General features: G+C 32.6%; 1 protein-coding gene across 1 annotated transcript; it reads left to right on the top strand.

The window, feature by feature from the left end:
- Nucleotides 1–267: 267 nt before the first annotated feature.
- Nucleotides 268–8,250, top strand: LOC106478402 (isochorismatase domain-containing protein 2-like). The gene is made up of 3 exons (XM_013938946.2): nucleotides 268–486; nucleotides 4,356–4,611; nucleotides 5,201–8,250. The coding sequence occupies exons 1-3, from the start codon at nucleotides 300–302 to the stop codon at nucleotides 5,379–5,381; spliced, it is 624 nt and encodes a 207-aa protein (XP_013794400.1). The 5' UTR covers nucleotides 268–299; the 3' UTR covers nucleotides 5,382–8,250.
- Nucleotides 8,251–13,837: the final 5,587 nt, after the last annotated feature.

Genomic DNA, 13,837 nt, shown 5'->3' with positions numbered 1-13,837 from the left:
CTAAATTGAAGTGTTTAGTTTAAAGTTAATTTGAAATAGCTATTGAGAAGTATAAAAAAAAATGTTGCTTTATACTGTTATTTAAATAGTTATTACCAATATCTAATATTACCAAAGTAGACATTTTTTATCAAAATAATTTTATAAAAGAGATATAGGTATTGATAGCATAGTGTATATAAAGATAGTCCCTTATTATATCATGCGAAAGAGGTCAGGGAGTTTGGGGGCATATCATCTGCTGGTGGCGCCCCCATAACTCGCAAACAAAAAAAAAACATCATACGAAATAGAAGATCATGGCGTCTGCTTGTAGGATCGGACGGCTGCTTAGCAGCCAAACAGCTGTATTTCTTTGTGATATGCAGGAGAAATTTCGCCCAACTATTCAGTATTTTCCTCAGATTATTACTGTTGCATCAAGAGTTCTGAATGCTGCTAAGTCTTTGGACATGCCAGTTGTTGTTACTGAACAGTATCCCAAAGGTTCAACCTATCAATTGAATATTAATTAATGTAGTTATAGTTATAACTTGTGTTATAATGTATACTATTTTGCCTTGGCTTAGTTAAAAACGTATACAAAGTTTTATACCTCTAATATTAATAATAGTGGGGTCTCAACTACATAAAGACGGAATGGGTGAAATACCTACCAAATTTATGCTTGGTTTACTTTTGATAAGAAAATTAATCAGTAAAAAATATTACTTTTTTATTGGTTTCTTTTACTAAAGTGTAAAATAAGTATACCATAGGTGAAATTATTTAGGTTTCTTATTTAATTGTTAAAGGAGTGGATAGACCACTTTTAATAATCCATTTTAAATATTGCCTTACTACTCTGTTGACTTGTTTCAAGTGGTGTGAATTGTTACCTCAATGATGGAAAAGGTGTGGATTTGGTGTACTTAGATCTTCAAAGAAAGTTTTACATAAAATATTAGCAAAGAAATTGCATTGGTAGGGTTTGGGGAAAAAAACTAGTTAATTCTGGTTAGATGAGAGAAAGCAAAAATTTAACAGTGAAGTCCAGTTAAACGGGACCCTCATTACTAATGGAGTGCTTCAGAGTTAATACTTGCACCTTTGCTTTTTTTGTATTAAAGTAATTATACTGATTTTTTTTCTTGAGTTATGCTATTGAGTGAGTTGTTATTTACATAATTAAAGGTCATTTGCCAAATATAATATTTGTTCAACTTACAAATTGATCCAAGTCATGCAGTTGGTATTATCTCAACATCCTCAATGCAGCTAAAAACCTCAAGAGTTTGATCTCATCAGTAAACTTTACTAATTATGTCTATCACTACTGAGTCACCCCAGAGGCATTCCACTAGCAACAAGGTTCAGTTAGAAACAACTTTTTGCTTTTTTTTTTCATCCAGTCACCCAACAGTTCAATTAACTAGTTTTTTCACAACCCCTATCAATGTGATTTTCTCAGCTAATCTTTTATATGTCATAAAAATATTTTTGAAACTCTAAATGCTCCAAGTTCACAGACTTTCCAATGACAAGTTTTTGCTTTTCCTTATCCAACCACTTTACAATTCAATTAGTATGTTTTTTTCTAACCAATTTGATGCAAATTCTGAGTTACCTAGAACTTGAAACTATGCACTCTAGTTAGATGGTTTTTGTGAATGAGAATGGTTACAGTTATTGTGTGAGAAGGGATGTTAATATTTGTTTTCCATAGTGTGAGGATTGAGATTTCCATTACAAATCATATTGTCTTATATCATGTTTCTGGTTTACACACAAGTTGTTGAGTTTATACAAAAGTTGAGTTCTTACAAATAATGCATTATGTATGGATAATTATGATGTGATACATTGCCTCCTCTCACGGATATAGCTATTTTAGTTCAGTGCTGCCCTCTATATGCAATTTTTTTTCCCATGCCACCAGCCTTGAGCTCCAACATACTTCACCAACAATGTGGTTCAACTGTGTCTCGCATGTAAATCATCATGCGACAACCCTCCACCAATAGGAGTGCAACACACCCTCCCGATGCCTGTGACACACCCTATTTGATTTTACCAAACTATCACTTCTCATTTGGCAATGACTGTGTCAAGACATTTTTCATTGTGCTCTTCAATCATGTTTTTTAACTTAGGGAATTTTTGAAATTTTTTCAACGTTGATTGAACTGTTTTGTAATTTATTCTGAAGTGGAATGGTTATTCTCATTTTTCAAACATTCATGAACATAAGGATAACTTCTTTTTTTCTAGTTTTTCACTTATTTCTTCTAACACTGTTGTTGTTGGTTATTCATCTTTAATTATGAATTCCAAGGTTGAAGTTACCACCTCGAGGGAATACCATCTACCAGCACATTTACACAAGCTGCAGTTAAGAGGAACTTGACTATAAAATTATCAACTCTCAATGAACGAGAGATTGATGACTTGCCACTAGTATGATCCTCTTTCCTACCCCCACATGTATGTCGGCTGCTGGTGGCTAGGCTTTGGATTGTAGTTGACTTCCCAATGGTATGATCCTCATTCCTACCCATATATGGATGTCGGTTCCTGATGGCTGTGTTTTGGATTATAGTTCACTTGCTGTGTACGATTCCTCATGCCCTAGCCACTCTACACCTTGGGGCACATCCTTTTTATTCTCATCTACATTATAGTCTTCAAAGGGATTGAGATTCCGACATCAGATGGCTAGATCCCTATCCAACCATTGTTCTCTCCTTTTTGAATGTGTTCCTCCCATTTTCTGCCCATGTTTGTGACACTTCTTTTGACACTGGGCATGGAGTATACCTGGTACAGTAGTGGTGTGGTCTCCCACATATGATCTTCTACTGAAAAGTCTCCTCTTTTTGGGTGTTTTTCAGATGCTTTCGAAGGATGCTTCCCTCTTTCCCTTGCACTGGTCCCTCCACCTGTTTAATGTGGAATTTAACTACGTCTGTGAGGGGAAATAATGCATCATTTAGGAAGTTATAATTTTTCCTATACTGAAAATGTATTTCTGACAGGTACTTACCTCCCTAGGTACTTATTCACATTTACCACCCTTTCTCCCCACTGAAAACTGGTGCTTCCATTTACTGCTAAAGCTCGAAGTGATAATTTGGTATAATTGAATAGAGGGAGTCACATGTGTCAAGAGGTGTGTTGCACTTCTCTTGGTGAAGAGTTGTCGCATGATAATTTACATGTAAGATTCAGTTGAACCACATCGATTGTGGGGTACGTGGGAGCTCAAGGCTTGTGGCATGCAAAAATGTTTTGCATATAGAAGGCAGCACTGAACAAGAATAGCTATATCTGTGAGAAGAGGTAAGTACCTATTGAAAATACATTTTCACTATAGGAAAATTATAACTTTGGATTATTGCAAGTTTTTGATGGAATGGTTTATGAATGAGAAAAGTTGCATTTAATTTGGTTGGAATTTATTTGTTTATTGTGTTGGGATTATGGGTGACATGAAAGATGAACTTCTTTTTTTGTACTTTGCTTCTTCATATATGGGTTATTGGGTTCATACAAAAATTTTATCTGTAAGGTCTATTATTTAGTAATATAATGGGAAACCTTTAATAAAATGTTAGTGGTTACATTACATTCAAACTTTATATGCTTTTAGACTGTAATCCAGAATTCTAGTAAAACTGTTAATTACATAAATGCAAATTACTGGTAGACCTGAATACAGTGTAATTTGTATGATTACCTAATATATATGCCAAGTAATATTGTTTCTTTTGAAGACTGAAAAATTTCATATGCAATAAATAAAAGTTTTAATTTGTAAACTGTAGAGTTAGAAAAAAACAAAGTCAACAATCATTGATGTATTTTCTTACTTCCTCATTATGTGGAGTAAAGAAAAACGTTTCTTGAAACTGCTTTCTAAGTAAGAAACTTAAAACCAATATGCATGTTATTGTCAAGCTTTATGCCTGTGAATATTAGCATATTGTGTAATTTATCTTTTTATTTTATTACTAGTTTTGTTTCAGCTTTAGTTATAAACTAGAATTTGATTTGTATATATACAAATATTTTTTTAGCCAAAGCTAGTTATGTAAATCATAAAAACAAGTACTTGTCTGAAATATCTGACATAATGTTTAAAGAAGTAAAATTAATATTAATTGTGGTGAATACATAAGCAAAGATCATATTTCTCCTTGATTGAAGATGCTGTTACTGGATCTTGATGTGCTGAAATGAAAAAATAATTACATATTTTTATAAATTTTCAAAGAAATTTTACGTTAAGCTTACTGACCAAAAATGTTGAATCAAATGATATAGCTCTATGTATATCTGTCTCTATGGTATGGTATAATATAATGACTATTTTACAGGTCTTGGACCATCTGTTCCTGAACTAGGATTACAAAACTATCCTGACCTAAAGCCAATTGCCAAGACCCAATTCTCTATGATGACCTCAGAAGTAGAATCATTTCTGAAGTCTCAAAAACAAGAAATAAAATCTGTTGTTTTGTGTGGAATAGAAACCCATGTGTGTGTCCAAGGCACTGCACTGGCTTTGCTGGAGAAAGGTTTTGATGTGCATGTTGTGGTTGATGCTTGTTCTTCTCGAAGTATGGTTGATAGGTAAATGTTTTGTGTATTTTTATTTTGTGTTAGCAACCTGTCAATGCAACAGATGGAAACTATTCTAGCTGAATAGCACAAATTGAGAGGATGTTATAAAATTAAAAATACCTGTAGATAATTATATCCAATTTTGACATTATGTGTCAAAATATTTCACATAATGAATTATAATAATATTGCACATTTCAATTTTATTTTATGTCTGACAGTTGTTTATCAGAACTGTTATTTTGGAGTTTCTTTGTACTATTTCTAATTTATATAGTTCTTGTTGGTCTAGTACCAGGTTGTAAATGTTTTACGTTTTGTGTTGTTTTATGGAATTAACACATAATTTGCTTTTACATTCATGAGTTCGAGATTTTAGAATCACTTTCCATCTTTCAAATATGAATTTTATAAAATCTGCTTAAAAAAATAGTTTATTCACTTTCACTATGGAATACAGGACATAAATAAAAAGTTTTAATATAATTTTAGTATTCTTGTCTAATTTTTAGTGTTATTACTGATTTTATTGTGTGTTTTTGTGATAAACTGGATATTCATGAAATATTATCTTTAAACAATTATTATTTTTTTGCAGAATGTTTGGCTTTGAGAGGATTAAAGCTAGTGGAGCATGGCTAACTACAAGTGAAAGTGTAATCCTGGGGCTGGTTGGAGATGCTGCCCATCCCAAGTTTAAGGAGGTGCAGAAAATTATATGGGACTCTGCTCCTGATACAGGTTTGCTAACACCATTGCCTGGAAAGAAAGAGTACTAATACATTTGGATATATCTAATGTATCCTCTAAAATGTAGTATTCTAATTTGATTTTCAGTGCTTCATTAATTAGAATTAAAAAATTTGTTATTCCTATGTGCTAGTTTGTGTAGGAATTTTTATATGTTAGTTTGTATTATTCAAATTTTAAAGTTTTAAGTGTTGTGTAACAAACAATATTTGGAAGTTCCATGAGCAGGTGCTGCTTTTGTAACACTAAGAATAGAAAAAAAGTGAATTAAAACTTGGGGAAGTTATAAAATTACAAAGTATGTCTTAGAAACATCTATACAAATACTTTAAAAAGAATGTCTTTCTCTTTTAAACCATCCCAAGAGTAAAAACAATCCTATGTATGTGAAAAAAATTCATTAAACACTGTGCTTAAGCATGAAAAAAATTGTAAAGTCTGATTAAAGGTTTAATTAAATTGATATTTTAACTACATATGGATATAACCTTATTTCTTTTGTATTTTATTTCAATGAACACTTATTATAGGGTGTTACAACCATTTTTAATCTCAAGACATCAAAATTCAAATTCATAAGTAAGTTAAAAAAAAACGTTTTGCAGTTGTGCAGACTAGTTTTTTATCAACTCAGTCCTTGATAAAATTGGTCAATGATAGCAGTAATTCTATGAGTCTTAATATGTTAGACATTTTACTAAGGTTTTTTGAAATGATGTTGCAGAAAGATGTAAAATATGAGTAAAGTTCAGTGTATGTAGGTCTTTCATATACTTCTGTATAAAGTTGTTTGTGCTTATTTTGAACTAGGGTATCTGAAAATCGTACAACTGAATTTTTTTGGTGTTCACATGTAAGCCTGTTACCATTTTTTATGGTTTGTATAATTGACAAACTGTAACAAATATTCTTCATTTTTTAACACTATGAATATATTGGCAACGTAATGATTATATACAAAGGAACTAATCTGCATAGGATACTCACTTCTTCTCATAAGAATACATAAACACATTAGCATGCATCAAAGGAGACAAATTCATGTTTACCCCCATTTAGTTGCTCTTACAGCTCCTTTAAAGCTAGTAGGAGATTTTTTTAGTGGCAATTCCCTTCAGTGTAGTATGTGTTGTCCTAAAAGTGAAAAATTACAAATTGATATTCAATGTTTTGTAATCCTTTAAAGAAGAAATATAAAGAGTCTTGATTTTTGTAATTCAGGAATGGTCCTATCTATGTCTTGAAACAACATATCTTTTTTATTTAAGAAGTTAGCTGTCTAGATGAATAAACTTCACTATTATATAACAACCTTAAAGTGATAAAGATGAAAGCAGTTGACAAAACACAAAACATTTTTACTTACAGAGGTTAGAACTTTTTGTAATACACTTATACCATCTTCAGCAAAATCTGAAAATAATGTTACAATGATATTTATTACCTAATGCTATAATATCACCAATCATTAATACACTTAGATATTCAGTAAAGTGGTAAACAGAAGGAAAACAGATTGTAGAATATGTTACAAACATATTATGAATTACAAGTTGCATAAGACAATTATAACCATTTTTAACAAACAGCTGAGTTTTAAGTGGGTAAATTTAGAATAATTTTAGGTTTAAAGAGGTTTGTAAGTTGATAATAGTAAAGCAGACTTTAGCTGTGAATAAACTTTCTATAATGTAGAGTAAAAGGCCTGAAGATCCTGTAGCAATGATAGAGAAATTGTTAAATGAAATATTGTGAACTCTGGTTTAAACATACAAAGGAATAGATGAGTGGCAGTGTTTAATCTAGTTCTGTTTCATACTCCTAAATGTTCACAGACATTAGTTTTCAAGTGGTACTTTGTTTTACCAATTTATATGACCTTACAGTCACTACACGTGTATTTATACATGAGCCATAAATCTAGAAGTTTAGGTTTTCAATCTTTATATTGAAATAAGTGTTTAATGCAGAGGCTAAGTATCCTGTATATAAAAATCTTTTTTGTGTTTTGTCAACCATCTTTATTTTTAGACTTCACGAGTCCTTTGCTACCATATAACTTTCATAAAAAGGTTTATCGTATAAGTTTTCAGGCAGCTTACTGCTTACCTTCAGATTCAAAATCACAAAATAGATTGAAAATTCATAATACCTCTGATTGCTAATAAAGGTTCTTCTGCACCTTTTTTTTTTTAAGTCAGAATCATAAATTCATTCTACATGCATTTCTTATAACCTTGAACATGAGAAAGACATCACATTCCTTATACTTATTGAACAACACATGAACCTAAACTTACTATATTCTTTAAAATATGTTAGGTGTCTAAAACTGTTGAAATAATGTGTGAAGTAACTTGATTGTGCAAATACTATATCATTTGATATATGAAATGAAATAATTGAGTGCAATTTTTTTTTTACATTGTGCTATTTCTGGAACGGAATACAAATAATAAAATAAGAGCAAGTTCACAGGGCACTGAATATTTTTATGTTCATTTTTAGTGTGACAGAGTGAAAATCAAATGTATTTCATATGTATTGCATATAAATTTCTAAAATCCAGTTACAGAAATATTGTAATATGTGGAAATGTGCAAGTAGAAGCTTGCAAAAATTAAAAAAAAAGTTTATATGTATAATGTATAGTTAGAAACTCCCTACCATGACAATTACATTATAAAATAAAATGTCATATATTGCTCAATTAACTACATGTTAGGGACACTTATGTTTCTTTACATGAAAATGTGTAATTTTGTTGTTGTTATAGAGGTTGCCTTATTATTACTTGCATAATTAAGAAATAATGGTTGCTTGATGTATTGGTAGTTATGATATATTTTAACTTCTGCCATATTTTATGTAATAATAATGCAAATTTTGAAAATACAATTTTTATAATTGTTGTTTCCAATTTTCTCTCTCACTCTCAACTTTTGTTTACATTACTAAAATATATAATAATTGCCTGGTTTACTACTAGTGGTGGACATGTTGATTACTTCTTAAGACAATATAGTAACCTTTTGATAGGCTTAATCACATACATAAATTAATACACGCATGAGTTACTAATACTGGTGTATTACTTATCCCCCTTGTTATAAGCATATGAACAATGTGTTAAAAATATACATTTTTTTTTAACTTTCATTTTTTTAAGCTAATCTAAATTTATCTCAAACTTCAGTTATCACATCTTTTTTTAGTGTAGTAGTTAGGGAAATGTATAACTCATTGGATTGCAGCTGATTTGGGTTTGTTAATACAAAAGGGGAAGGGTGGTCATCTAAAGTCAACCAATGAGTAAACCACTACAATTATTTTACTGAAATCACTGGTAGTGTAAACAAAGATTAACTATATCTTCTGGTAAATGGTAGTAGAACTAGCTTTGCTGTGTAATCCTAGAAGTAGGGTTTTAGAGAACCCAAAATTAAAATGTCAATTAAGACTGTACTAATCTTTGAGAAAGGAAACATTAATTGTGTTTGTAAATATTTCTTTGTGAGTTTTTATTGAAATGAATTCTAGCAATGAACTATTTAACTCTAAAACTCATATTTTGAAACTTTTTCTACAGTTATATTGCACAGAGTGATGTATAGTCTGTTGTATGATTTATAGCTTACATGATTTAGAATGTATAGTCCCTTAGAACCATTTATGTTAAGTTGAATTATGACCAGGTATTTCTCATTGAAATCATTCTGCAGGTTACTTGGGTAGGTAATTAGTTTCTATGTTTAGTGTTTGTGTCAATATAAGTTATCACTGCTTTGTATATGCTACAAACAAAGTTATATAACCTGAAATGCATATACTTGGTTTCATCTATGCTATGTATAGTGGTCTCAAACAGTCTTGATTCATTTGTAACTTTGAAATGAATCATAGAGTTTAGTGTCCCAGATTTTTCATGAACCATAGCTTTTATACAGTAGTTTAGACACCTGGACTGTCCTCCATAACACAAGCAGATTTTCACTATCTGTCAATATAGCTTGCTACATTACAGAATACCTGTTCTGAGAATGAATAATTTGCAACTAGACATTGTGTAAGTGTTTGTATGGTTAGAAACAAACATTAATAGTTAAGTGTGTAAGCTAGTTTCCCAGTAAGGTGCTTGTTGCTTAAAGCATAGCAAAAAACAGCTTGTTAGCAGTAGTACATTGCCAAGAAAACATGTAGTGCAGTGCCAAGAAAACAGGTGGTGTGGTGCCAAGAAAACATGTAGTGCAGTGCCAAGAAAACATGTGGTGGAGTGTCAAGAAAACATGTGGTGCAGTGTCAAGAAAACCTGTAGTGCAGTGCCAAAGAAACATGTAATGCAGTGTCAAGAAAACATGTGGCACAGTGCCAAGAAAACTTATAATGCAGTGCCAAGGAAACTTGTAATGCAGTGTCAAAAAACATGTAGTGTGATGCCAAGGAAACTTGTAATGCAGTGTCGAGAAAACATGTAGTGTGATGCCAAGGAAACATGGAATGCAGTGTCAAGAAAACATGTAGTGTGATGCCAAGAAAACATGTGGTGCAGTGCCAAGAAAACATGTAGTGCAATGCAAGAAAACATGTAGTGCAGTGGCAATATTCCTTTTACAGGTGAGTTGCCCTTCATCCTGTTGTTGGTGTACATTTATTTGTTGAGAATCTGAAACTAGATCCAATCCCTTTTAATAAACATAGGTGAACTTACTAATTTCTACATCAAACATAATGGTACTATTATTGTTACACATTATAAGGGCTGAATACTACAACTCTTCGTGCTACCATGCAATGATGCAGTTAGCCTTTACTTCAGCTTAATGGATCATAATGCTCATTCCACGTTACTATACTGGTGAACATATTTTCTTGAAAAACAGGGGGATTGATTAAATGAGATGGTCTACATTTTTACAATACTTCAGTCCACTGTGAGTCAGAAACTAAATGCCCTAGAAACAGGTTTATCAAATGGATGGTCAACAATACTTCAGTGTCTTATCAAGACCACTCTGATTTTCAGTATGTAAAAATGGTGCCAGGAATGTAAACAAAGTGACATAAACTTCAAAGTTGTAAACTCACCTCCATCAAATGTTAAAATAAAACATAAGCTTAATGACTTATTACTTGCATTTTGAATCATGATTGATCATCATATGTGCTTAGGGAGTGATTGTTTTGTGCAATGTAGTATCAAAGTGGCCAACAGGCAGTTAATTACAATGTAACAATATTGAAAATGAGAATGTTAAGATATATGCCCTAACTAAAGCCTGACCCTAGAACCCATAGCTTACAGTTATGTTTAGAAACCATTGTTCTACCAGTTAAACTACCATGACTTCAAATCCAAGGGAGATTTTAATGTTATATCCCTATGAACAGATTCATTCTTGAAGTTACAACAAAAATGCAATCTGCTGATCTCAGGTAGTCAAGATATGCCCAATCCAGCAAATTCATGCCAACAACATGTATAACTAGGTCACCTCATATGGATAACACATCCAGACAGCCCTCAAGGATAAGACAATCAGAGTTGGATAACAATATAATAAATCAGGATTCTACAAGATCTTCTCCAACTGGCTACTGAACTCAGGTTCTCATTAGTCTTTAGACTGATGCTCAAACAACTGAGCTACTGAACAGATAATATCAGACAGGAGATGTCACATAGAGAAAGAAATTCAATCTGCTTTGAGTTAACAACCTAAATTATATTTCAAATCAGTTTAACTAACAACTGAAATACTGAAAGCCTTTCCTTGTTGAGTTTTAATTCATGTGGTCAACAAGTGACTACAAAGTACTGAATGTCTTTTTATGCACTGGAAAGCACACCTCATTTACCATAATTCTCCACTTTTCACAGAACTTCTTGCATAAGTACTAGGGAATTTTACATTAGCTCTGCTTTCTCAATATAATTTATATTTTTTTATTCACAGTTGTGCTGTTCACTTTTCTACAATGTGCATTTTCTTGCAACTGTTCCACCCACTTGAAATTCCTACAACTTCATTGGAGGCCTTACTTAAGCAGTTGGCCTAAAGGGTGACAGTCCATTAGTCCGAGGGTCCATTACTCAAATGCCCAATAGTCAGAAGATATAGGTATTTTATTTAACAGATAAAATGTTAAATTGATTGTTTGGTTAAATGTGTGAATTTCTATGACAACAACACCCCAGGATGTGACCTAAAAGGTTGCAATTTCTCATGAATAATGTTTATCATCACTTACCTTATGTTATTTTCTTGCATGCCTGTATAGTATTAGCTGTAGAGCCTGCAAATTCCAGTATGGTCTTACCTCTTTTCACACATCGCTATCTCAATCTTCTTTCTGCCTTCTAGGCATTGCTAAAAAATTTTGGCACAGTGCACCAATTTATATACCTCATCAATTTTGCGCCATCATGTAAGTATATTCCACCAATGGTATTAGCACAGTAAGCTTCCTCGATCCTGGAGCATTTGTTGTTGTTTTTTAAATTTCGCATAGTGATAGACTAGAATGGAGGTAACTAATTATCAACACCTACTGCCAGCTGTAAGGCCACTCTTTTTACCAATGAAAAGGGATTTACCATCACATTATACCCCCCTCCCCAGGACTGAAAGGGTGAATATGTTCGGTGGCGGGATTCGAACTCTTGACTCGCTGGTTGGAGTCGAGCACCCTAACCAACAGGCCCATAAATGAAGCAAACATTGGATATAAAATTAAACAGATCTGAATCAATCGAAATCGTATTAACTAAACAAGAATTGTTATACAAGAACTGAAAAATTACGAAAAAAACATCACTGAGAGTAACAGAGAAATTAAACTCAAAACAAATTACATAAAAGTATAAAATAAGCAAAACCAAATACAAAATTTAAATGAACGTAAATACAAACTAAAAGTGAAATAAAATAAAATGATGAAATATAATACGGAGTTTAAAGTTGTATATTACACAAAACTCAAAACCGATGTAAACAAAATAAAAGAATTAAATGAAAAAAAGCAAATTGCGTAGATGCATGCAATATGCACATGATGTTTACAAAGTACTTTAGAGGCCTTGTAAATCACCATCTTTTGGCTCTGTTCCTTCAAACTTATTCATCTCTCTGGTGGTCCCTCCTTTTTTTTACATAAATACCCAGGCCTCCATCCAATTTGCTGACTAGGCCTAGCAGTGGTGGCACCAGTGATTGTTAATTAGAAGAATGAAATTAATGGGAGACCACTTTTAGCACTACTTATTGATAACACATCTAACTGTTTTGCCTTTGCCACAACTGGATGATGAATGCTGTTCTCCCAGGATCGAGAGACAGCAACCATATTTTTACTTCCATTCTTCAATAACTAAAGCTCAGGCAGAACCTTTCTCAGGTTGGTCATCTTACAGACATCTTTAAAATGCCACAGTGTGTGATTTTTATGTAACATAGTACTCATATCATGGAACAGTGGTGCCACTCCCCTTCCCCCCTCATTTATTCCTTCGTTACTTTGGGGAAGCAGGTGAAGGCATCGTGGTGATCATATCAGTAGAAGTGACTGTGACAGCTTCCAGAATTGGGACCAAAATCTCCTTTGGATGATTGTCTATCATAGTCGCTGGTGTAAAGTGAGGCATTAGGAGCACCCTAATTATCAGACCATGCCAGGCCACGTTTTATGTGGTATAAGTCAAGATTGAAAACTCGAAGCCAACTCAACTTCTCATAGTCGAAAGTGCAGTGAACAATATAAGGTTAAACATTTCAACCAATTTGGTTATGACATGAAACGTTCTAAGAAAATATCTTCTCGCGAGACTTCGAGTATGTACCACATTTTACAATATCAATAGTGGATGTGCTCATCGCTGTACTGCAAAAATACCTTTATTTCAAGTACTAGTGAATATACAGTCCATACAGTTTCTCAGGAAAAGAGCATATGCAACTATGTTAACCAGACTCGTAACAACACCAGCCCCTAGCAACAGACTTACCAGTCAATAAGAAAAGTCATATCACAAACACGTGAGTTTTCGATCATTAGTTACCTAAGATGTAGAGTTCCTCTTCCAATGGGGAAGAGGGAAAAATGCGAGCCAACAACTTAGATTGTTAACTAATTTTAGTGAAGTTAATCAGAAACTTTACAAAACAAAAAGGGAATAAAGCTATAACCTAGAAGATTTTAAAATATATCTATCTACAACATCAACCTGCTTTGGTACTTAATCCCTCAGTGGCACAGCGGTAAATTTGCAGACTTATAATGCTAAAAACTAGCTTTCGATACTCGTGATGGGCTCAGCAAAGATAGCCTACTGAAATTAAATAGTGTCCACATAAGTAAAAACACGGTTATATTCATATAGCTAACATAAAAATTACATTCCAGCTCTACATATATACACAGCGTGGTCACAAGTAAATAGACACCACCTTTTCAGAAAAAATTAAAATTTTCAGTCATATTCACATGA

The sequence above is a fragment of the Limulus polyphemus genome, unplaced genomic scaffold (genome assembly GCF_000517525.1).
Source record: "Limulus polyphemus unplaced genomic scaffold, Limulus_polyphemus-2.1.2 Scaffold208, whole genome shotgun sequence".
In the NCBI taxonomy this organism is placed as follows: Eukaryota; Metazoa; Arthropoda; class Merostomata; order Xiphosura; family Limulidae; genus Limulus; species Limulus polyphemus.
Note: the sequence above shows the minus strand (reverse complement) of the source record. Positions and strands in the feature narration are given on the sequence as shown.